Source organism: Lepisosteus oculatus, chromosome 24 (genome assembly GCF_040954835.1).
Source record: "Lepisosteus oculatus isolate fLepOcu1 chromosome 24, fLepOcu1.hap2, whole genome shotgun sequence".
Classification (NCBI taxonomy): domain Eukaryota; kingdom Metazoa; phylum Chordata; class Actinopteri; order Semionotiformes; family Lepisosteidae; genus Lepisosteus; species Lepisosteus oculatus.
The window spans coordinates 3,425,288-3,452,273 of NC_090719.1; the positions used below are offsets into that span (position 1 = coordinate 3,425,288).

General features: G+C 45.1%; 1 protein-coding gene across 2 annotated transcripts in view; it reads right to left on the reverse strand.

Moving 5' to 3' along the window:
* fam163ba (family with sequence similarity 163 member B, genome duplicate a) overlaps positions 1–26,986 on the reverse strand; it is a 42,400-nt gene that overhangs the window by 4,427 nt on the left and 10,987 nt on the right. For both annotated transcript variants that reach the window (XM_015366864.2, XM_006640524.3), the window contains one exon: positions 1,858–1,973. In XM_015366864.2, the coding sequence (XP_015222350.1) occupies positions 1,858–1,950 (93 nt within the window). In that variant the 5' untranslated portion in view covers positions 1,951–1,973. The remainder of the gene's footprint in view (positions 1–1,857; positions 1,974–26,986) is intronic.

Below are 26,986 nucleotides of genomic sequence, written 5' to 3' on the forward strand. Positions count from 1 at the left end.
GTACGCATTGCACTAAAACAGTGTGGTGATCGCTTTATATGAACTTCTTTGGAAACAAAGGTAACATCTCTAGGCTAACAATCAGAACAATCCAGACAAACATGCTAGTAGTATACAGCTGCCTAAATATACAGGGTTCTTACAAATTTAATGGGACTACATCAACAGACAACTATACTGTGCAAACTGTGTGACTTTGAGCAATGAAGTTTGAGTTGCATTCTGGGGAACTTATGTTGCAGACTTACCCTGTGTCTGCAAGGGGGCATACAGTGCCTTCTTGACCTGCCAGTATATCATTGTCCCATTTCTAGGAGAATTTTAAATTGTTCCCTTTAAGAATCTTAGCAAACTGAGGGATAGGTGTACATGTATATCATCCATAAGCTGCAGGACTGAAATGCTAGTCTTATCTTATCTTGGCTCTGGTCTGATCAGCATCACTTAGTTATTTTGTTTGAGGAAATGACAAGACTAATGGAACACCTGTGATTACAAGTCAGAAGCAGCACATCTTCCTTATTAGAGTGGCTTTTAACTGTGAAATAGAACTGGCAGAGGGCAGGGTTAAAGCACCAAAAACTGTCAGCATTATTTTTTAGATCTTGATTAAATGAAAACGGCAAATTTCTACAACTACTGCTCTAGGGCAAAATCTATCAGTACACATCAAATAAGCTTTCGATTTTCTTTTAAGAAGAAAGAAATGAAGTCTCCATTATTTTTATACAACATTAATTTCATATACTTTGGTAACACAATACCAAATTTAGTTTTGCGTTATCTTTTGAGATAATGAAATAAATCACATATTGCCATTTTAGTGAACCCAATGCAGGTCCGCTTGCTGATGGAGAATGTGTGTGAACAGGTCATGATAGAGGCAGAGGACCAAAGGAAAGGCTGTGTTTGTAAGACTGATACATCAAAGACCCCTGCTCCACATTTAGACTACTCAGACTTAAAAGATACACAAATTCAATCCTAGCTAATACCTCTGATTGCAACTGTCAAGTGGGCTGGACTAATGGTTTTTGTGGGGCCCAACTTGACCCACTGACCAAATGTTTGACAACTCGAGTTTAATCCATTTGTCACAACTCAATCTTAGTTTCAGTTCTTCACTCTATGAAGCAGCTCTATATAAGGTTGTGCACAATTCTGGGACACCACTTTTCCAGCTACTCAGGTTATCCTGAGAATGTTGACAAGAATATCACTAATTTATTTATGCTCTCAGCTGGATGACACAAGCAGACCTGGCTACCCAGAAGACTGATCGTGTTCCCACCGCCTGCAGTGAGATGCAGAGCTGCACTTTTTTTGCTACTGCAAGAAAGACTCAGGGATTAGATATTCTTCTCTAAAATAACAAATCAGTTCCCAGAATTCACACACCTGCCAGATACAGAAGAGGTATCAAGCCTCATGGGAGAGGAATCAGAATAGAGGATGCTAGTACTGTGACATGATATGAGCTCTCATCACAGCCTGAGGAATGGAAAGTTAGAGTCTCAAATAAATATAGTGTCACTGTCCTGAACGTCTGTTAAGGCTTTGCACATCGTTATGGCTTTGTCAACCCTGTGCAGACATGTTTCTTTGGTTCACAAAAGCGATTTCAAATGAAAATCGCTTTATTGGCATGAATGAGGAATTAAAATCTCTCTTCTGACACAAAGAAGATTTTTGGATTGTAAAAAAGCAATTATGTGTGGTGGATTGTACATTGTGTTAGGGCTGGTAGTGGTGAAAATATATATAGCGTTTGTCTTTCCTGAGCAAGAAATGACCTATAACCAAAGTCAAAGGAAGCTACAACAAAGATGATGTCTCTGCGAAGTGTGTAACACTTACCTGCAACCTGCAATAGCACAGCACTGCTATGATGCACAGTAAGATAACTGTTGCTAAAATTCCGCCTGTGATGACCACTGTCCCGGCTGTCATTCGATCTCTTCTCCATTAACAGCCTGCAGGCACAATCACACAGAGAAAGCAGGCCGTCAGGCTCTGTGGACACCTCATACAATATATTTCACTTCGGAAAATGGTTATGCAGCGAGATAGCCCTTCCAAGACAAACCGGTCTCGCCCAGTAGGTGTCCTGTGGGCAAAGACTGGTGTGGGATACAATTTTGAAACAATACCCTATTTACTGCAACAGCATTTAGCAAACGAACACAGTCATGAAGGGAGAGGTCTTTTCATGAAAAATATTTATTAGCGGCGAGTTAGTTATATTATTTCTGCTTAATTAAAAGGTAGAGCAAGTGACAAAATAAGTTATTTAATGAATCATCTGTACAAATTTTTATGTTAACAGGTGTAATTACACATTTGTAGTGTTTACATTCAATACAACACATCAGTTTGGATCCAACTTCAGAAACCACTTGTGCTTCAAGGGCCTATCCTTCGTAACACCGGGTTATATCTAACCATCACATTCGGGAAAGGCCTGCAAAACATAAATATCCAATTTGCGTCCCCGAACACGGACGCATTATGGTCCCTGTTGAGATAAAACAGCCATTACAGCTCGCCACCTAGGAGTCAGCTAAGAGGGGCTCAGAACAGACTGATGAGGCGAGATGCTGAAGACCCACATACAAGGCCTGCACTTTTTTTAACCTGGGACTGAATTCACCCCGAGGTGTACCTGCGACGTTACGTCTGGTAAAACGTCTAGGAGATCTTCAACCACCCATTTCTTCCCCATCAACAACGAATGAGCAAATAATACTGTTAAATAAAGAGAAGCCAGCATATGATGTATTTTTATATGGTCAATGTATAGTATTTCTTTTTATAGGAGCCCAGATATAAATAAAGTTCCAGTGGGCAGCTGCGTCAGCATGTGAAGGCTGAAAAGGAGCAAGTAAAGGTTTATTCCCTGCTGAAAAGAGAAGAAATGAAACAACGTTTCGGCTGTGGAGCCTTCTTCGGGTGTCTCGCACCTGAAGGCGGCCCCACAGCTGAAACATTTCTTTTCTTCTCCCCTCCCCCCCAACGTGGAATAAACCTTTACTTGTTCTTTTGCAGCCCACGCATGCGGACGCAGCTACCCGCCTGAACGACCGTTTGTCCGCATCTGTGCAGGATTCTAACGCGACACCTTTTAAAATACCGGTTCTAAATATCTCCAGCTTTGAGATCAGCGTGCTCCAACATGCCGTTCCCCTTTCAAAAAAAAAAACCAACAACCATGCCGGTATTCCAGAGTCACGCAGGAAGCTTGCACGTCAATTTGATATTCCTGCAACAGCTGGACCTCAAGAGGAGCAGGCAAACGGGTATGCTTGAGGCCCCCCGAACAAAAGTCTGAAGAAACACAGACTTTGTAACACGTGAACTGAACCTTAAAACCCGGAATTTCCCCCAAACACCAACTCACGAACACAGTAAGGCACTGGCCACCTTGTACCACAAGAGGGCGCACTGCAAAAGCACTGAACATGTAGACAATGCTGGTGCACAAAACACACCTCAAACTGCAGAATCTGCACTTTTCAAAATTCAGAATTAAAAAAAAATGCATAACCTAAACATTTTAAGGACGAACTGTAGCTTATTATAATCAAAATGATACTAAAAAACATTTTCCGCAACATGCACTTCCGCTCACAAAAACCCAAGCTGTAGGACAGCACAAAGTCTCTTAAACTATTATGTGCGCCAGTCTGCCCAACTGTGTTGTCTTTCCACACAAGGAAACTGTTTTTCCTTTTACTTAAAAAAACAGAACATTAGGAAAAATGCACCGCCTTTTCTGCGGAGCCTGAGCTTCACACTGGGAGAGTCGCCACTTTTCCAGTCCAAAACTGGAATTTCAATGCAACTCCAGGCTCGGCATCCTGCTTCCCTCGTACAGCTGGGACAGAAGAGGGGGAAAACTGCTGAGCAAGGAAACGGATGATCGAAAAAGTAAAGCCTATGTCAGGAAAAACAAAAACCTTGATCGGATCAGCATAGCGGAGAGGCAGCCTGTCAGTTGCACTGTGAGTGGAGGTCACAGGTTTGTTTGCCTGACTCTGGAACTCATCAGTCAGATGAAATTACAGCTGGCAGACATGTTACACCTCAGTTCTGCCCCCCCCCCCCCAATGAAAGCCTTAATTAGATCATTCTCATAAAAATTTGTTGCCACGACGAGCCTACATTAATTATTTACCAAGGTACAGCAACAGGACTGCTGCATTCAAGCCATGAAGAAAATCCAGAGTTTACAGATGACAGCCTCCGAGAACACCAGTCTTATTCGGCCATGCACGATGAACACGGAATTACTGCCCTGGTGACCCCGCAAATGTAACAGTATTTTACACTACACTCAACTGAACTTTCTGGCTTAATTAAGTTTAACCTGAGTGCAGATTTGTTTTCATTTAAATCAGAGACTGAAGAAAGCAAGCCGCTAGCTGGGTCATGACTAAGAATACAGAGCCAGAATCTTTATTCATTATTCATTTAAAAAAAATGATATCCTTACAGTGCCTTTAGTGGGTAGGTACCTCACTACATTGTTTTAGCCTCTAAAAGCCAATCTACTGTATTAAGAAGGTACATTAATTTGTAAAGTACATAAATGATGAGTTTTTAGCTTCAAAAGGGGAGGGATGGCAAAAAAATGAAAGCAATGTACTATTTCTATTTAAAGAAATGCTTATGCCCTTCCTACAAACACCCTTCTTAAAAAAAAAAAAACCTAGGCTGTGCTGAATAAGCATTCAGACCAATCGGATACAGCTGTATCTTTTAGTAGATGCAGAGATGGCTCACACAGCAGGGAAATATATTTGTATTGTTACTTGGTGTTCATTTTCAGTAGATGTTTTGGCAGAACGCACAGCTCCTTGGAACTTCCCTGAACGATTCCAGGCTTCTTTTTCGTTTCTCTATAGGCCTGCAGACCTTTCAACGCGAAATAACTGAGGTGTGTCAAGTAACATAATGCAGAGGACAAACACTGTAAGCCCGGTTTCCCATGACAGCTTTATAAAGTACCCCGGTACTAGCTCAAGACCTTCAAGTGTCATTAGGCAGAATGGGTTAAAGTTAAGGCCTGGTTGTGGTGATCTTAGGTTTGACCTGAGCCAGTGAATCAGTCAGTGCCCTGCAAAACGGTTCTGCACCAATGGGAGCTGATAGATCCTAGCTATATCATTGCCTCAGTATCTCAGGCTATTTAATACCTTAGCATAGTGGAGAAAACTAAGGTTGCTGCTGGAAGAGGTGTTTGTGGGGCCAGCAGAGGGCGCTCACCCTGGAGTCCATGTGGGTAATAATGCCCCAGTATAGTGACGGGGACACTATACTGTAAATGGGCGCTGTCCTTTGGATGAGACGCAAAACCGAAGTCCTGACTCTCTGTGGTCATTAAAAATCTCACGGCGTATCTCAAAAACAGTAGGGGTATAACCCAGGCATCCTGACCAAATTTCCCCCTTTACCAGTCATGGCCTCCTAATAATCCCCGTCTCTGAACTGGCTCCATCACTCTGCTCTCCTCCCCACTGAGAGCTGGTGTGTGGGGAGCGTACTGGCGCATCATCCAGGTGGGGCAGCATACTGGTGGTGGCAGTGGGATTCCCCATTACCTGAAAAGCGCTTTGAGTGGAGTGTCCAGAAAAGCGTTATAGAAGTGTAAATTATTATTATTGTGGCCTGTATTTCTCTGGGCTCCGGTTTAAGGCACTGAAAGGATGGCAGACCTATTTTCTCTGTGTGGTACCTTTACCAAGCTGCTGCATAGGTTCTTGTGTTGCAGTGTAAGACCTCAGTTAAATAAACTGGGAAAACCTGAATTAGCTGGAGAGCCAGGGGGATTTAAATCAGCATCAGAATCGGCTCCAGCAAGCATGCTGTGTCAGCGAGCCCAGTACAGCTACACAGCCACTGACCTATCCAATCTGCCATTCTATCAAATGAGCAGAAATCTCGTTCGTAGGGCAGAGGAAAATCGCAGGAGGCTGGACAACGAAACAGAAGAGTTCACCAACTTCTTGGCTCCTCGCTGTAGTCAGACTCAAAAACAAATATTTCAAATTGGTCCTTGTTAAGCACTCTAAACTGGGTTCTGAGCCAAGGAGCTTCTGTGCTGCAGTGCTGCTTTTTTTCCAGAATGGGGAAAAATAAAATGCACTCATTTTGCAAAATGGTACTATCCCATTTTCCTGTGACTGGCTTTTCTACTGCAGGAACCAGACACGGCCACCACCAGCAGTCCACTGACAAAGGTTTTTCAATATTTGTGTCAGCCTGATTTTACAATGTGGTCAGTTTTAAACTTCAACTCCTGGACCGGAGAATGTGAGGCCTGTAGACGTACTCCTCTGACACCCACCCACCTGCAGAGCTATTTGCCATTTGACACACTGCTAGAGCCCATAGAAGAGTCTCTGTTCGCCAGAGGCTGGGAGTCTCCCAAACCAAGTGATCCCTGCTCTACCCCAGCTTGGGAAGATCTGGCTACACAAGGCTTGAACCCTTGATGTGTGAGTAAAACTCCCAACTGATTACCTTGTATAGCGTGCCTAAGGGTTGCAACCACAAGATGTGTCATTTTTGCGGTGCAGAGTACAACATTTTTAGTATTAAAAGTGGTATTAGTGGCACAGAATCTTTGGTATGAAGTTTGTCACTTGACCGTGCTGTGCGGGTCAGACATAATGGATATCGTAGTTCCCATCAGGGGGAAAGACTGTTCATGCTCCACAGCACCTCAGAATAATTCCTTGATGCCAGCATGACCATTATAGGGTGCCAAATAGGACCAGCCAAATTGAAGGACACAGCTCCTCTCTGAAAGAAAACATCGAGAAACGTTTGCAAAAAGAAGCCAGTTGAAATGATTTTCCCAGCCTGATGAAATTCCCCGAGTCCTCATGCATCACATGTGCGCAGACCCACTTGCACTGACAGATCAACTTAGCTGGCAGTGGGACAAAACTAGACAGGAAAAAAAAAACCCTGGGAGAGCATTTTAAGTCCTTATCGATTTCCTCTCACTCGTCGTCTTTCCCTTTTTAAAACCGACTGCAAGTTTGAACTATAAAAATCACCGCCTTCTCATTACCTGCAGATTTAATAATGCAGAACCTGGAAGACAATACTTCCATGCATGACTGACAAAAAAAGGCCCTCATTACCAAACTACCATTTGGGAAATTTCAAGTCAACCTCTCAACTCAATTCATTGAAAGGTTAATGCATTCATGAAGACAGTGCAGGGCTTATGTACAGCGTAGGGCAGCCTATAGTCCATACCAGGAAATTAAATGAGGACAAGCATGACAATGCATGACGAGGAAGTCGCAGAAACGCCAAGTGTATCTATTTAATGCAAAAGATCTGTGTGCAGAAGGATCTGAAAGGACGATGGTTAGGATTTGCAGAGGATGACATCTGCCTCCTGACACACTCGGTTTGGGGTATAAAGCAGGAACCAGCCAGCCTGACTCATCTTTCTATGGCCAATTCAGCCCATCAAAACCACCTCATGCGGTTTTGAGAGACGATCAGAAACTGCATCACCAAGAGGAAACCCACAAACATGGGGAAGGATGTCAACTTGACACACAAGGCACCTAAGACTAGCATTGAACCCAGGGCATTGTAAACCATGGAGAAAAAGCTCTACCCATTACACCACCTGAAAACACGGTATGGGACTGTCAAGGGCTGAATGCAGTGGGATGTCAGGAAGGGTCAAGGATTCCTTGTGGTTCTTTGAAGTCACGTCACTACATCCAATACGCGCCATCTTCTGAAGGATGTTACACACAGATGATTTATTGCCATCTTTACTGGGATGTCAAAGCAGATCTAACCCTTAAGCGTCGGTGCCTCTACTCTCGCAGGTTTTGGAATGAAGCTTCATTGGGCTGTCCACACCACTATTGAGAAAAAGACAGCTTAAGATATACACCATGCCCTAATCAAGTCTAAGTGTAAAGAACAAACTGCCAATGGCCAAGCTGTTAAAACTGGCACCCAAGGATCCATGAGTTGAAGATTAATTAACACGAATCTCTTCTTCACTGTCGCTCTTGCACTTCTTCTGGGGAAAAGGAACTGAACTTAACACATCTGACCTTTTTTGTGCCACCACTAGCTCATATAATCTGACACTGGACTGAACTCTGATCCAGTGATAGGCAGTTGTATATTCAAGTGACCAATGGGAATACTGTCAAACTCACACAAGACAAGGATAAATTATTTTAGTCCTTGTGTGTCATTACAATGATTATCCTCACCTTTCTGTTCTCCGTGGGACATTTAGCTAAGCACAAATAATAGCCAACTGCCATATCACCCTGCAACTCACAATTGGAAACCCACTGGAGCTCAGCAGGTGTGAGCCTGGTCAGTACCTGGATGGAAGACTCCCTGGGAAAAACTGAGGTTGCTGCTGGAAGAGGTGTTAGTGGGGCCAGTAAGGGGTGCCCACCCTGCGGTCTGCGGGGGTCCTAATGCCCCGGATGAGACGTAAAAACCGAGATCCGAGATCGTGACTCCCTGTGGTCATTAAAAATCCCAGGGCATTTCTTAAAAAGAGTAGGGGTATTACCTTGGCGTCCTGGCCAAATTCCACACTGGCCTTTAATAATCAGGGCTCCCTAATAATCCCCCTCTCTGAACTGGCTTCATTCCTCTGTTCTCCTCCCCACTGAGAGCTGGTGTGTGGGGAGCGTACTGGTGCACTCTGGCTGCCATCGTATCATCCAGGTGGGGGTTACACATTGGTGGTGATAGTGGGATTCCCCATTACCTGTAAAGTGCTTTGAGTGGAGTGTCCAGAAAAGCGCTATACAAGAGTAAGGAGTTTTTTTAGCCTGATGCTCTAATGAATTGGTTTTAATACCCCTGCCAGCTTTGATTAAAGGGACAACGAGAACCTTCCCCCAAGCTCTCCCCTTTGGATCAGACAACCCTGTCCAGATCCACAGTCTATAGCCGATTTTCAAATCAAAGGCTGAAATGACTAATGCGTCTGTCCCGGCCTGTATAAACGGAGCCAAATGTCTGCTGACTGATCTGCACAAATATTTCAAATAAGGACTCAAACTGCCCTGTCACTTCTCTTTCGGCTGGAACGGGGGACATGGGAGTGACTAGCGAAGGAACAGGTCCACGAACAAAGGAGACGACAAGTGTCACAGTGAGGACCATCAGGCCTCGAGTACACAGGGCAGACAGGCTTAGAGCCGTGTCCTGGTTTCAGTCGGCTTACTTCGATAAGATTCTTATTTTTTCGCCCGTTCTGATCATGGCTCTCTAGTGAACTCATTAAAATATCTTAACTATCGCTTGCTAGGATGGGCAAAAATCGGAAGAGGTATCACTGCCTATCATGGGTGAATAAATCCATTTACTCAAATGACTAAACGACTCACTGTTACCTTGTAATACTCTTATGTCTGCAAACGTACATAAGCTAAGACCGTGGGTGGCACTCAAGAGGAAATGGAGTATTCCTTCTGCCTGTGGAGTTACTCTTTTCATGACCTAATGCACTAATGTCTAAAAAATGACAGAGCGGAGTGGTGGCTCTGTGGCTCAGGATCTGCGCCTGTGGCTGGAAGGTTGCTGGTTCAAATCCCGCGGCCGGCAGAGGAATCCTACTCCGTTGGGCCCCTGAGCAAGGCCCTTCACCCCAGCTGCTCCAGGGGTGCCGTATAAATGGCTGACCCTGCGCTCTGACCCCCAGCTTCTCTCCCTGTCTGTGTGTCTCATGGAGAGCAAGCTGGGCTCTGTGCAAAGATGAATTCCTAATGCAAGAAATTGTACATAAGCGCACAAGAAAGGAGAAGAGGGCATTCCTCCCATCTGATCGCCCATTGTTTGTTTGCTAGGAACTAATTGATCGGAGGTTCTCATCCAGACTTTTGAAGTATGGAAATGTTGACTTTAATGGCATGGCTGGGCAGCCTGTTCCCAACCCCCACTACACTTTGTGCAAAGAGGTGCCCATGCATGCATGCTGTGGCCACTAGACCGTGTTTTACTGTTGATTCTGGAGAAGCCCCCTGTGTTGAATCTGGTAATGTCTTTGTGGATTTTGTATGCAATGTAAGGTACCTTTATACAGTATAATCACAGGTGTATTTTTGGGCAGGTATCACATATGGATTCTTGCCCGATCTTGAAAACATCCCTGATTCTACACCACTATCAACAAGGCAACCAGATAATCCTTTCCTGCATTTCCCCAACTCCTGAATTTGGACTGATAGTGTCACTTTTGTCTTCCACTGCCACTGTAACACTGGCTTCCAAACCCCAAAGTGCAGCCGCCCGTGTGATGTGAAAAGTATCAGGTTGAAGAAACTGGCAACACTTCAAGTGGTAGAAATCGCATCCAGCCTGAAATAGCACCGCCAGCAAAGGGAGTCACTCTTGCTGCATACCAATGAGGCCACCATTCATTAAGCACTACAATGCAATTTAAAAGATAATTTATATAGATTCTTGCACAGCCAGTCTTCTTAGAGCCCTGTGTTGGGCCCTACAGTAATTGCTCCACTGTGCACTCATAATTCAAAACCCTCCATAAGACGTGAGCAACCCAGCTCGAGAGTTAACGGAAAAGAAAAACCCTCTGACAGAGACACAAAAGTTACAGCGGGTCTTACCTGGCTTTTATGCGAGCAGTATCTCAAAGGGGAATTATGCACCTTCCACATCTCCATAATTTCTCCTGGCTTCTGCAATGACCTCCCAGGCCTGGAAACAACTGGGAGGAGACCGTAAATTCTGTTCTTTTAAAATGTTTTCGATTTGAATGCGGGGATTCTGTGCAAAAAAAAAACCCAAACCAAAAAACAAAACCACGAAATATGTCTACTTTATTTTACAGAGGCTCCAAAACCTGAGTCCTAGCCAAGACAAGCTGTAACCATAATGAATTACATAACAGACCCTTTGCCAGCCCTCAGATGGCCTACACATGCGTCTCTATATATAATGTTTGCCTGCACCTGAAATGCAATATATTTAATAAATACCAGACAGTCACCCATGCTGGGTCTTGTGTAAAGATTGGCTTCATCCCCAAAAGGAAAAGTCGAGGGGATGGAAAAACGAGCTCATCTCCTATTTTTAATTGGCTCGCATTAAAGGGGAAGCTGTTGTCCCGAGACAAAACCAAGGGGACGAGTTATTAAAAAGACCAGAATTGAGAAGAAATCCCCCTTCTTGGGGACAAGGTCATCAAGAACAGTGAATCAGGCAGTGTTGAACACCTCTGCTGCAAGTCTCATACATAAACAAGGCAGAGCAGACCTGGAAGCAGGTGCGACTACTCTGATCCAGATGTGATCAGGGGGCCAAACTTGGCAAGAATTGTGAGCCAGACACTAATGCTACTAATACTTAGTTAATGGATACTTTTGCCCAGAGTGACCTGCTGTCCACTAAGGGGCGAATCCTGAATCAAGAACCGGCCCTGCCGAGTCTTGTTCAGGAGTTCCCTGGGCGCTACATCTCAGAAGGACCCAGCCAAGGAAGGTTAAGGAGGGCGCTCAGGCTGAGACACGGTGAATGAGCAGTGGGGCTGAGGCTTGAAGGAGAACCTTTTACTAACAAATCTGCTACACTGTACCTGAAGTCAAAGGCTCCTTAGATACAGCCTATGAGAAAAAGCCATTAAGAAAATACAGTGACTGAATGCAAGTTATTTTTTAAGGGAAACTACCATCAACAATAATAATTATAATAACAACAGTGCTCAGCCCTACCTGGATGATGCAATGTGCACACCACACACCAGCGATCAGTGGGAAAGAGATCAGAGCACTTTGTAATAATTTAGAACTTCTGTTGGTTAGCACTAATGTAACACCATTGGGCTGAATCGTCTCATAGTGAACTTAAAAGCCATTTTCGGAATTACATATCGGAGAACTCGGTCTGTGCACATGAAAACAAAGCGTTGTAGCTGCCAGCAGTTTTCCCAGCACTATTAACTCATCATTAACAGGCTGCTTCAACCCCAAAACATACTGGAATGCATGTTCCACTCATTTCGTGCATATGGCCAGAGCAGAGCTGTATCGAGAGGTTTTCTATTAGGTGATAGAAGTGTTATCATATTCTAGCTCGTAGTAGTTTCGTGCTGTTCTGCGCAGTCAGCATGCACAGAGAGTCAGCTAAATTACTCCTTACCGTACGCCTTCTACCGACACATGCCACTAACACGTGGAATAATTGCTTTCTGTGACAGTATTAAAAACACAACTTCATGCACGGACCTCCGTAAAAACATGGCACAACGAATTTGTATTGGCGATTGATTTCAAGATACTTTGACATTTTCCGGGTTTGCAATCAAAGAAATGTCCAAAAACATTCCCCCCAAGGTGTAATTATCATTAGAACATTCATCCCTGTATTCATTTATTGTGCAGAAGAACCGAGTTCACTTTTCTGCTGTCCAAAGGAGAACGGGTGTCGTGCCTGCAAAAGACTTAGGAACAGCCTCTAGTCCCAGTGTTCAGTTTGTGCTTGTGCTGGTTTATGGGTTGAAACCGTTTGCCCCTCTACAGCTCAAAACTTTTTTTCCCCAACTCACAACTGGCAGCTACATAAGTATAAGGAATTATTTGTTATTATTTATGACTACTACAGCTGGCACAGCCTTGGCACTGATCGCAGACTATATCAGTCTGTGCTTGTGCTATATTTTCTCCATTATTTAAACTGTATAATGGTCTCATATGTTCCTTTGCCCATTCATGTCTTTCATTGACTTTACACACAACCGGAATCTTTTAGCAGGGCCAGTTTCCACTGTGCAGCATTCCCTCCTCCAGGTGCTGGAACATGTCCTTTCTAGGTGGCACAATGCTTCAGAATTTAATACCCTTAAAATATCAAAAGATAAATCCCTGCAAACTAAATTATTGTCATGAAGAAACGTGCATGCAAGCATTGTATCCTTTGCCGTGTTTGAAATCTCTCGGGCCACTGTTTGCCAGGTGTATAAGCCACTGAAGGCACCTACTGCATAGTACCTGGAGCTGGATGAAATTTCCTCATCTTTGAATCCAGCAGCCATCTCACCCTGCAACTCACAACTGGCAGCCCCACTGGAGCTCAGCAGGTGTGAGCCTGGTCAGTACCTGGATGGGAGACCTCCTGGGAAAAACTAAGGTTGCTGCTAGAAGAGGTGTTAGTGGGACCAGTAGGGGGCGCTCACCCTGCAGTCCATGTGGGTCCTAATGCCCCAGTATAGTGACGGGGACACTATAGAGTAAACAGGCGCCGTCCTTCGGATGAGACGTAAAACCGAGGTCCTGACTCTCTGTGGTCATTAAAAATCCCGGGGCGTTTCTCGAAAAGAGTTGGGGTATAACCCCAGCGTCCTGGCCAAATTTCCCCCTGGGCCTTACCAATCACAGCCTCCTAATAATCCCCATCTATGAACTGGCTTCATCACTCTGCTCTCCTCCCCACTAATAGCTGATGTGTGGTGAGCGTTCTGGTGCACTATGGCTGCCGTCGCATCATCCAGGTGGGGCTGCACACTGGTGGTGGTAGTGGGATTCCCCATTACCTGTAAAGCGCTTTGAGTGGAGTGTCCAGAAAAGCGCTATATAAGTGTAAGCAATTATTAATTATTATTATGAGCCTGAGAAAATACCACAGGATTATATTTGGGTAGCTTGATAAACCAAACCAATTTTTCTGGTGGGCTTCAGATTCTTGCGAGGGAAAAAGGTTAGATTGATGCGTTTAAAGTCACTGCAGTTCCAAATGCAATGCCCAAATGAATGAATGAAAGGAGAGGATTTGACTGACTAAACCTGTAGACCGTGTGTGGACAGCCCTGTGTCATTTTCGTATTTTTCAGGACGTCATGCGGATGCCCTCGGAAGCTGAGAGGAAGCTTGTGTTCTCTTCCCCCACAAACACCACAGCGTCAAGACCTCTGGGTTGACGCGCTGCGCTCAAAGCCACTGCACAGAAATAATTAACATGCGCTGTCGGCCGCACAAGACACCAATTCATCACCCAGCGGAAATTTTAATCCCCTTGTAAATTGCGGAGATGGGTCTGACAGATTTATATAACTCACGCCAGCCTGATCTAAGTGCAATCCAGTATTTCTGTCAGCGAGTCAGGCCTTCTCTTTCCCCCGAGTGCCCAAGGAAGAAGGATTCGGCTCCGACTTGGTCGTTGCTAGGATTTGATTGATAAATTATCCATCTCCCTGGGAAGGCAGCCTGCATGATGCCGTCAGGGCAAATACCTGAGGGTTAGACTGACATTTTTGGAGTTAATAACGGGACCACCGCCTGATTCCCGCTCGCAAAAATCTGAATCGATAGCTCTCCAGTCTGGAAAAAGATCGTCATTGTATTGTGACTATCTTCTCTCATATCTTGCTTCAACACTGTTGGTGCTGGTTCATCAAATCTTGTACTAGTGTTATGTTGGAAGTGCGCTGGAAAACACAATTTCCCCAAACGGTTCAATAAAACTTGAACTGAATTGAAATCAAACTGAATTAATCAGAAGGCAACAAATTTAACTATTGTTATAGCCAAACACCCTAGTACTGTACCAGTGGGAGGTCTCCAACAGGACTTGCATGTCTCCGTGCTGGTTGGGACAGCTGACCTATATAAGTTTTTATACTGGACTGCAGCTCTGAGAAATTTCTCCACTGGCATGCAACATGACAAGCACACATCATCATTTCCCCACCCAGACACCAACCTTGCTCAATTATTCCAGCTACTGGCTAGGCTGGGACCACCCAGCGATCTAGAAATGGAGGCGTTCTGCATGTGATCCTGGAGGTCCATCACCTGTTTGAAACGCTCTTGGCGAAATCAATCAGCACCGCCACACCTGAAGTGACCAGATGTACATGTAAGCGAAACATTGAATGTAAAACCAATGCAAATGGACACCATCCTGTTTTGAAGTAAAAGTGGTCTTTCCACTCCTTTGAAGTAAGACGTCAAAACCCATCTATAAACTACTGCTTCTTATTAATCGCACTGCAGCTTCTGCTACTGCTACTTAATGATCATCAAAATACTGCTGCCGTTGACAATATTGATCATGGTACTGCACTTTCACCAACGACGCTGTTAAAATCATTCCTCTCTCTACAGCTACTGCTGTAAAAAAAATCTGACCCCAGCACTCTCACAGGCCTGAAGTAATCCTACAGCTCTCCTCACTCAGTTCCGCAGGACAGGGGTGAATTACTGAAAGTCATCCGTCTCGGTGACAAGCAGGATTCGAGGCTGACAGCCACAGCAGGGAGGGACAAGCGCATGCCAGCAGCAAGGCTCGCTGATAGACTCCCTGCCAGGCGGACAACTGCTCAGCCAATATCCCCGAGAATTCAGCGGTTCTGCACCCAGTGGCAGACGCGTCGGGGAATTCACACAGATCTAATTTCATTGACACTTCAGTGCGACGCCAAGACGTTTTTTTTTTTCTGGAACATGTAAACACTTCATTGATTGATGAAGCCTGGTTTTCGGTGTAGCGCTAGAACCCGTAAGCCGACTTCAACCTCATCCATTATGTACCCTGCCCCACCACATGCACAGAAGGCTCACGGCCATATTAAAAAAAAAAAAAAAAAAAAAAGAACAGGCACCCATTAGCGGAGCAGACACAACACAGGCCCCCTGTCATTTACACTGCCGCTGTGTAAACTGTGCAGATTTGCAGTACAGCGCAGTAAATAATGCATGGCCTCACATTAATTACACTGTGGAGGAAACGGCTTTTGCTTGTGCACAGAATAACAGATGGGACGCTCGCGTTTCCCTGCGCTTTCTGCCTCTCCCTCCCTGCGCAGGAGGACTGTAAAGAGCTCACTTTCAGCACCTTGCAAACAGCAGGACCCGCTTCAGTCTTTGAGTTATTCTCCATCGTGAAAAAGCTACGCTCAAGTGCCCGCTACGGAGAGCTGCGCGTCTTCCTGAATCGAATTGTGAGAAAAATGTTTGGAAAAGGGGGGGGAAAACGTAAAAAGTTGCAGCTGAACTGGACTGTTCAATCAACGCGATGCCCTGTCAACGGGAGCAAGGAGAGGTCAGAGGTCAGTGCGGCCCAGCAGTCCAGCCTGGCTCACCTGAACGAGAACCTATGAGAGATCTGGAGCTTTGCAAAAAAACCATTTCAAACACCTTTTTCTGTAGTTTGGGGCCAGAAGCGGTGCTCCCCGCGCCCAGTTTCCAGCGAAGACGTGATCGGCCCTTCTGGTCCTCGCCGCGGTGCCCAGGCGCCCGTTTGAGATCGGGTTCAAAGACGACACGCCATGGGCACCCATCCACCTGCCAGCCTCCTCCAATAGCCCCTCTTGCCACAGACCCCCACCCCCCACAACACGGTCAGGCTCAAAATGATGCCGTCCGCCGGGACAGAAAAGCAGATGATCAATCGTCCTAGATCAGCGGAAAGGCCTGCAGCTGTGGAGGAGCTCAAGGGCGATGTATTCCTTCACACCACCCAGTAATAAGATTAAAGAATATAAACTGGCTATTATACAAAATAAAATGGGAGCGATCATAACCTTCTCCTACCTTTACCATGCCTATGTACTGTCATCTTGGAACCATCAGAGCGGATCGCAGTCATCAGTGGCAGCGTGCAGTTAAAAGGCTGCTGAGCTCTACATCATAAAACTTTACATGCTTGATGCCAACCACCCCATTTCCTTATTAAACTTCAGATTCCCCAGTGGCTTGTTCGCGTTCGCCCTGGCGTGCGGTGGCCCGGGATCTCCAGCACTACGCGCTGAGGAAGCGGACCAACGATGCCGCGACCTGGAAGCTGGAATAGAGTGCAATCTTCGCCGGGCGCCGGGGGATTTTAAGCCAGCCTCCTCGTCCTGGGAACGCGAGGAGCTCGAAACGGGCGCCTGGGCCCTCGCCGATCGGGGGGCGCCGGCGAGGCCAGGGAGGAACAGAGGGCGCAGTCGGGTCCTCAACACAGCCGCGCTGCCCCTGAACACAGCAGCGCCGTCGGTGTCTATTTGCTGCCCGATCAGCTCACGTTGTTGCCAATAACCAATTGATCCGAGGATCCCCATCCATCCATTCCTTGGGAGAAGCCAGCATCGGCTTTGGCAACACACATCATTCTAGTTCCACAAGCCTTGAGTTCTTCACTGATGCAATATGCAATATGCCGTCTACTCCTTACCCTTCGTACATAGGCCACATAGAGATTCCCCATTCTCCTCTGTGAAGAAAAACCGTGGACAAAGCATCTGGTTTTGGTGCTTCCTGCTGCTGTCTGTGTATTTCCTTTGTGCAGGATTCACACTTTAACACGTTTCCATGAAAATTATGCCTGTACCTCTCCCCAACGCGGCATACCCAGGGCCTCCAGTATAGTAGATGACCCCTCCCATCCCTCCCATAAGCTCTTTGCCCTCCTACCATCTGGGAAAAGATAACCCAGTGTACGGGCCAGCTCCACCAGACTCTAACAGCTTCTTCCTGCAGGCCGTCAGGCCCCTCAACACCCTGGAATCTCATTGCACCCACTCCAACTCCAGAAACAGGGTTTAAATCCCCCCCCCCCAGTGTGTTGTGTAGATTGTATTGTGTATTTGCACTATCTGCACTTTGCACTGTGTGCATCCTGTCTACAATGCCTATGTCAGTGTCCTGTCTGTATTTGCACCGTGGACCAGGAGGAATGATATTTCGGTCCACTGTATACTTGTATATGGCTGGAATGACAAACAAACGTGAACTTGAACTGTGCTCTGCTGTGTTTCTCCCTCACGTGAGAAGGTGAAGGGGTTGTGGCTCTGGTTGTTTTCCAAATTAGGTTCTTTCTTCACATGACCCATGTTTACACATCAACTTTCCCCAACAGGTACGGTGTGTTATTGTCAAGCGAATTAAGGACACAGGAGCAGCTGCAGTCTGGAAACAATACGACATACAGTTCCCATGACAACAGAAGATGAGAAGTTCATTTTCCCTCCTCTGCAACTGATTCATACTCTTCCAGCTCAGCTGGATTAGATTCCAGGAAGGCGGACCACCTGAGTATTAAACATACTAAAACTTGTCAACCAAAGGGAATCCTTTTCGAATAGAAAGAAGATTGTGCCATGCATGTTAAATGTCTGATGTCAAGACATACGTTTTTTGACAAAGAACAAATACAACAGCCAGTCTGAGCATCAGTACGCCAATTTTAGATTTTGAATGCTCCGCAGCCAGCGTTCATCTGGTCTTGAATTACCAGATAGCCGATTTCAATGGAGTTCTACAATTCCAGAGTCCAGCAGGTTTTATACTTGAGCTTTAATCCTTCAGCTGTTCAAGACTTGCAAAAAGAAAAAAAAAGTGCAGCTAACTCATAAGGTCATTAATGTTCAAGCCAGACACTAAGCAGGCAGGGGAAGCAAACCAGAATCCAGCAGTGCCGTTTTTTTAAACTCTGTGAAAGATTTGCATGTCCATTGCACTGTAGCTCAAATGCCATTGAGCTATAATGGACATACAGAAAGGGAACAATTAACAAAACAACGTGGAGGATATGAAGGACATTCAAAAGCACTTCGGCATGCTTAGTTGTCCATGTGGACGCATCATCTGCTAGGGTGCATAATTAAAAGTTCAGAATTTATAGCCGTTACCATCAAAAAGTAAAACGAAATCGAGATCTCGATTAGAACATTGTGAATTAGGATCTCCATGTCACAAAACAGATTTTGCTGATCTGGAAACAACTCGGAGAAGAGCAGCCAAATATACCGTATTCCCAGGCTTAGGACAGTGTCCAACATCGACAAGCTAAAAGTACTGAACCTTTTCCGTTTTGTACAGAGGCGACTATGAGAGGACCGGATCCAATTATGGTAATTACTCAAAGGCACCGACAAAATCAGATTCAACACTGAAAAACAAAACCAGAGGGCATAAAAGCATTAAGGACTGGGATCAGGAGGCACTTCTTTGCTAAAGAAGTTACTGAAGCAGCTCAGGTAATGGTTGGATGAGATTCCGGGACCATTGAACTACTAGCAACAAAACCTACCAGAAGGAATGAATGAACTGCACATGTTTGCTCCTACATCTTGAACTATCACAATTATAATCACAAAAATCACACTAGATAAAACCAATCGACTGAACCATGTTATAAGGAACACCATATTGTGTATAAGGAAAATTACAGTTATAAAATAATTAGGTATATATATACACACACACACACAGACACGAATAAAATACTCCATCTAAAAATAAATGCATTGATTGGGTAAGAAAACTTTCTGTAATTTTCTAATTATTTGAATCATGAGAGACCGTTGCTGTTTGCAATGAGAAAGACTGGCCTAGGAACTACATTCAAACCATGCCCTTGTAAATTCCCTTTCATTATCTTTAACAGCAGGAGGGCTGAAACAGATTAATGACAAGTGCCGAGTATGAGCACGTAAAAGAATTAATTGACTGGCACAAATTGCATTAACCCAAAGAATAATCCAGAGAATTAAAGAGGGATACATTTCAACCTCATCTTTGACACCCCTGATAAAAACAATTCCTACAGAAGGGATTGAAAACACTAAGGGCTACACACCCAGGAGGGTGCCCGAGTCTATCACAAAACTCCCAGCTGTTTATACACTATTCCCCAATTTGTGTTAGCCACATCCCATTGAGAAATGGATTTGTTTAACCAGAGACTAGTCAAGAGATACAACAACAACAATAATATAATAGCTTACACTTATATAGCACTTTTCTGGACACTCCACTCAAAGTGCTTTACAGGTAAGGGGGAATCCCACTCTCACCACCAGTGTGCAGCCCCACCTGGATGATGCACCAGTCTGCTCCCCACACACCAGCTCTCAGTGGGGAGGAGAGCAGAGTAATGAAGCCAGTTCAGATATGGGATTTGTCCACCATTGGTCACACAACGGATGAAACCATGGGTGGGGTGGTTTCTGCATCGGGATTCATGACCCTTTGTGAAACAGTGCTTGATAAGACAACCCTTAAAGCCGAGATGAATTTGTTCAGGCTACACATCATGTCTCAATCCTTGTGTAAGGGGCACAATGTTATTCAAACCTCTTCACACATGATCAAAGTCACTTTTGAGAACACTGTTCACATTTCAACAAGGGTCAGCCAAATAAATGATAAATCGCAACAATTAGGAATAGCTTGAGCAAGGACAACAAAATGATTATGGCACAACTACATTTTTTAAGACAGCCATTACAGCTGGAATTTGCTTTCATCGATACATTTCAAAGTCTAAAAGACCTTTCCATCCTGTACTTAGTCTGTACCATAACACCGCAGCACAAGGCAAACAAAATATAAAATAAAATCTTCCACTCATTGTTTATTCAGCCTTGACACAAGGCATGTTACTTTAGTACTTGTACCTGGTTGTTATAAATTACCAAACCCCCAGAGATTCTTACACATCTAGATTATCCATTAGATATTTTCAAAAAGTCAATTATCTTTGGCAACATCCACAACAGCGCCTGTGTATTAGAGAAACAAAGAGAGTAATGCAGGACTACATCTTTGATGGGATGATAAAATACACACCTACACATGCCCGCACAGACAGATGTGCAATTGTGAGACAATTAACCCAAAACACTGCAAGACTCCCCACAGAATCTCCCAGCATAAGATGACATAATGACTTGCGAATAGTAAATCATTTTCTGGATTGTTTTGCAACTTGATGCTGTGTTGTATCAAAGTAAGAACGCTCAAATTATTTTCAAAATTATTTCAAAACTAAGGGGAAAAAAAAAAGAGACACTCATAATTCATGGCTGTTTGCACAGGCGAAGCACCTTCTGTGAGCGTGAGGGATAAATCTCAGCACATTCCAGTCTGAAATCAGCTCTCAAAGAGAGCAGCTTTGTTAAATAGATCAGTTTTGGACAAATTAGCCTTGCAATTACAACATCTGGGCATTACTGCTGTTGCTCATCTGTGGTCTGCACATTAACGTCCAGAAATACTACACCAGAGGCAACAGGGATTTGTTCCTGTATGTGTGCCAATAAAAAAATATCTGATTCCAAAACAAACAAATTTAATCTCCTTGCTGTAAATTTGCTCCATGAAAAGACTTTTTTTTTTGCTTAGTTCATTTTAGCTGTGGGATAAAGAAATTCTGTTCTTACATCTTACTGAGTTTATAATAATAATTCCTTACACTCATATAATGCTTTTCTGGACACTCCACTCAAAGTGCTTTACAGGTCATGGGGATCCCCTCCACCACCACCAGTGTGCAGCCCCACCTGGATGATGCGACAGCAGCCATAGTGCACCAGTACTCTCACCACACATCAGCTATTAGTGGGGAGGAGAGCAGAGTAATGATACAGTACATACTGTAGATAGGGATTATTAGGAGGCCATGATCAGTAAAGGCCAGGGGGAAATTTGGCCAGGACACTGGGATAACTCCTTATTTAATGACCATGGAGAGAGTCAGACCCTAAGTTTTACGTCTCATCCGAAGGACGGCGCCTTTTTACTGTATAGTGTCCCCATCACTATTCTGAGGCATTAGGATCCATACAGACTGCAGGGTGAGCGCCCCCTACTGGCCCCACGAACACCTCTCCCAGCAGCAGCCTTAGCTTTCCCAGGAGGTCTCCCATCCCGGTACTGGCCAGGATCACACCTGCTGAGCTTCACTGGGCTGCCAGCTGTGAGCAGCAGGGTGAGATGGCTGCTGGCTACAATGCATTATTTAGCATGATTTCTTTAAAAAAAAAACACAATATGAGGGAAAACTAGCTCAGGACCTTTAGGAATGCATCTTCAGTTTTCCCTGTGGTGGTGCACAAAGCCCTTTTTGTTCAAGTCCATTAATTTGCCTGCTACTGGGATTGCAGTTGTGATATCAGCTGGTACAGGACCTCTGCTCAGTTACCATGATGTCTTCGGGGGAACGTCGTTTCTGATAATTCAGCTTTACCACCGGTCAGGTCCCATCTTTCCTGTCTGCCCTTGTCAATTTCATTTGATAAAATAAACAAATTAAACATATTTGGCACATGTTGCCGTTCTCAGAAAGAACTGTCAATGCAACGGATGGCTTACTGGTTTCAAGTCAAAGAGGAGGGGAGGCTGGACATTTTGAGATTTAGGGCTGACACTTTGCTTTACTCCTTTACTGGTGGTGGTGGTGGAGGAGGGGATCCCCATTACCTGTAAAGCGCTTTGAGTGGAGTGTCCAGAAAAGCGCTATAGAAGTGAAAGGATTATTATTTAGAGTATAAGGCTCTGGTGGGCCTCCTGCTGTAGCCTCTTGTGTCAGAACAGCTCTGAACGCGGCCCGGGTCAAGTATTTGGAAATGGAAAGCCGGTCACTGTAAAAAAAAACCAAAACATTTTAATTCTGAATTATGCCACCGCCCCTCCCTGGGGTTCTGAACCACACTGAAGCGACTTACGTTTTTCAACAGCATGGAAAGAATCGCAACCCTCGGCTCCGCTGGGGCGCATTTTTGACCTCTCAGCGCGGGGTCGTGCCTTTTTGCTCGGAATGGATATTTCTCCTTCCTTTGTATCGCTTAAGACTGTGTGCGCCAGCATGTGTCCCCCCCAAGAGCGAACCACCTGGGCTTCAGATCGGTGGGTGTGAGCCAGCCAATTCAACCAGGGTCTCCTCAAGCAGACGTATGACCCTGCTTGCAACTGGCAGAAGATGAGAAAGGCAGAATCCGAGCTGGTGCCCTTGACTTTGCACCCCTTCGGGGTGATGCCCCTGGCCAAAACGCGCGTCTCCTTTCTATAATCACATTAGTGTTGTTCTTCAGAAATCTGCGCTGCTCTTGGGCACCAAACTCCCTTGGTCTGAGTTCTCCGAGACTGGATTAGCGACCACACACCATGTCCGTCGACTCTTGGAAAAGTTCTGATGAACCTTTAGGATGAACTACAAGATAAAATCAGCAAGAGTCCCGTCTGTCTGCTGCAGAAATGTAACCTGCTCTCCAACAGCTTGAAATCTGTTATCCGTTTGTTCATCCTGTTCACTTTTTTTTTTTTTAAGTGCATTTCAGGATGCAGGCATACACTTCCGGAGATGAAACAATTATGTGATTATTGAAATCTGGCATTCACAGGAGCACAACAAAAACCCCACATACATATCGCAAGAGTGGTAGGGAGGAATAAGCAATTGATTTTCCTGTGCCATTTGTTGTCAGGTTATGGCAATTATGAAATGCGGTGCAAATTGCTAATGAAATTAAAAGGTTTTTCCAATGGAATTAAGACCAACAAAAAAAAAAACCTTCAACAGATGACCAACATGAAAGTAGATAACCCATCTCCGAGCTCATATCACAGAAGCTCACTGGGCCAGAGCTCAAGTTGGTTTCTGTAGCATTAAGCAGACAAGAGATCGTGTTGTTCCCTCCCAGGATGGGATGCTGGTCCACACCTGAGCATTACCCATAGCTATGCTGGTACCCATTTATACAGCTGGATACAAAGTGCCTCACTCGAGGTATAACTGTCTGTACTGAGGATTGGAATCTACAACCCACAAACTAGAAATAGAGACTTACCCACTATGCTATACTTACCCCCGATAGCCAGCAGCCATATCACCCTGCAACTCACCCCTGGCAGCCCCACTGAAGCTCAGCACGTGTGAGCCTGGTCAGTACCTGGGTGGGAGACCTCCTGGGAAAGACTAAGGTTGCTGCTGGAAGAGGTGTTAGTGGGGCCAGCTGGGGGCGCTCACCCTGCGGTCTGTGTGGGTCCTAATGCCCCAGTATAGTGACGGGGACACTGTACTGTAAACAGGCGCCGTCCTTCGGATGAGACATAAAACCGAGGTCATTAAAAATCCCAGGGCGTTTCTCGAAAAGGTGTAACCCCGCCGTCCTGGCCAAATTTTAACCAATTATAACCTCCCAATAACCCCCCATCTATGAACTGGCTTCATCACTCTGCTCTCCTCCCCACTGAGAGCTGGTGTGGGGGGAGCGTTCTGGCACATCATCCAGGTGGGGCTGCACACTGGTGGTGGTAGTGGGATTCCCCATCACCTGTAAAGCGCTTTGAGTGGAGTGTCCAGAAAAGCGCTATATAAAAGTGTAAGCAATTATTATTATTACAAAATCCAAAATCTTGCAGCTTAATATCACTCAGCCAGTGCTCCTTGAGGATCTCTACTGCCACTGAACGACTGATCTTCATACCACATTGTCTCAATCCTAGTTATACCTCTTCACTAAGGTTTTTTGCAGGCTTGAAATGAAAGAACAATAAACTGTCCTGCATTTCTTTACAGCCGCCGATCACTCTCTGAAAGCTGAGTATATGATCACAACTCACGACACTGGAAGAAATGTGACAGAATATTTTAATGGGGAAAAAAATTGCATGCAACAGAAAGCTCAGTGAGCTGAGACACAGACTGAGGATGGATGCCTGATGCGTTTTCTCTTGGATATCTTACGTAATTTCTCCTTCACAAACTTTCACTCCAGAAAAAAAAAATCTTTCTCTGCCTGTAGATGTCGAAGGGTTACGTAAGGCAGAAAAGCTCCATTACTGGCTTACTCGGCGAGTCTGTTTTGTTACCCAGAAGTTCCTGTAGGGCAGTTCAACAATAGCTGAAGCTATTTTAGGCTTCTTTAAGGAGTGATGTCTTACTGCATGTGCACAATTATTTGTTCACTCAACGCTCCCTACACAGCAACCCAACAGTGGATTATGATCCTGTCGGCTACTTATAATGTTTAGAAACAGAATCGTCCTGCCATCGGCTGGTTTACTGATGAAATGATACATATACTGACACAATGCAGAACCGGTGAGCGGCTTCAAAACCATCCGCAGGTGACCAATTTAAAAACCCAACAGGCAGGAAATCAATCCGAAGAATCAAATGAAAAAAGAAATAATGGACTCCATTTATCAGGGAGTATACAAGGAGATTAAGAAGTATTTTTCTCATGCTTGGCATTAAAAAGGAACAGATTTGCAAGGTGGAGTATCGGGGGGAGGGGGTTTTGAAGGCCATTTTTTGGGGGGGGCTCCTGTCACTTCATGTTTTGAGCAGAGCGGAGAACCTCAAGGGACGATAACTACAACGAGAGGCACAGGCAACTGCTGAGCACGCAGGTAAAGGAAACCTTGCGTCATGTGCGCATTGTTTAGAAAATTAAATTATCTGTCCCCCTGCCTATTATCCACAGCCACCGAAGCTTTAATTACGGCTAATTACTTTATGCTCCCTTTTCTTCGTTTTTTTTTTTTTAAACGGCCTTGTTAATTGCTTTTCCTCCATCCGCCACCCCCAGTAAATCTAGACCAGTCAATCTTTATCTGCTGATCTCTACTGCGGAAACAGTTACACCAGCATAAGAGAGGCTGGGAGCGTTAACCCCCTGCTCTAAAATGTGCGCAGTAAGAGTACATTACATTGCTTGACCTGGCTACCAAGCCTATTGTCAAATTTTTAATCATTAATATTGATTAATATTCATTCGAGTGGTTCCGGCTTCACTTTCCTTCCTTTCTATTATGAAATCCTGGGTGTTTCCTTGATCGACTGCTTTCCAGAGCTTGGGTTTTGAGGATTAAGAACCCTCTCTTCCTCTGTATGGATACGTTTAAAGCTTGCTGGGTGAGGTAAGGGGGTTAAAATGCTGCGCACAACATTGATGTTAGTCAGCACAACAAAAAGAGCTTGGTGCAGGCAATCTGAATGCCCTCGCCCTGGCTCAGCACCTGATTGTGCTATTTCTCAATCCGTGCTAAACTGATCCCCGCAAAAAGCAGCAAAGCACACAAAGGGGTGTCATTAAGCATAAGGAAACGCAGTGGCAAAGTTCTCGCTGGCCCTTTAAGGAGTGTTATGAGGTCACCACCGTGCAGTAAAACTCAATTAAAACCAGGCATCTCTGCTCAGGGCATTTCAGTCAACACTAGCCCACAGCAAAACCTGAGAGTGCTCAATGGATGCTCTTAAACTCACTTTCTTGTAGTCAAGCCACTCCAGAAATCCCCTTCATTATCATTACTGCCTAGAACGCAAATCCACAAGCCCGGGCTACTTCCACTCATGAATTTGTCACGCCCCAACAACAAAATCGGCACAAATCCGCCACATCTGATGCCGCGCAGCTCCTTATCCCGAATGAAACCGCGAAAATGTGCGCCTCGAGCTTTCCCCAGCTGTCTTCATTTCCCCGGCACGAAATTCAATGTCAAGATGGGGGCATGATGGGAACTTGACGTCTCTGCAAGATGCAGAACAAGTTCCTCTTCTCTTCCACCCACATTCCCCTCGACACACACACACACAAGACAAATCAGGTACAGGCTCACGCGATCTGCCCCACTTACTTCCTCTTAGCGCTGCTAAAGATTTTATGATTGCGCCTTATTATGGATGAGCAGCTTCATTTCAACAGACAGCAGCTGTCAGCGCTGACAAAATTGCCATTTGTAAATAACTTTCGCAGAACTCGCAGCCCGTGTTAACATAACAACAAAGATGGTGGGGGGGGGGGGTTAGGGGGGAAGGCCTCTGCCATCCTGTCAGGCTGCTGAGATTGATGCTTCACTGTCGGATGATGGATCAGCTGGGAACGTCGAGCTGGCACAGCGCACGAGACGAGGGAAACATCGCTGTTCGCACTGGACATTATTAAAGAGACGCGGGTTCTTTTCTGCAGTCCGATGTAAGGATACCCTCGAATAAACTACTCCACGCTCCCGATTGAACGGGATATGCTGGAACTCTGCTTCGAGATTCAGAGCCGGCTGTTGTGCTGCTAGACACCATTGGTCAACCTCCACATTGCAGTTTTATCTCAGTTTGCTTTTTTTCCCCAATTAAGATCGCCCGCCCCCCCCCAACCCCAGGTGAAAAGGGATGCCCATTCCAGATCCCTCTACGCCAAGATAATCCACTCTCCATCTCTGTGCACTCTGAAGGGGGGGGGGGGGGCGTCGCC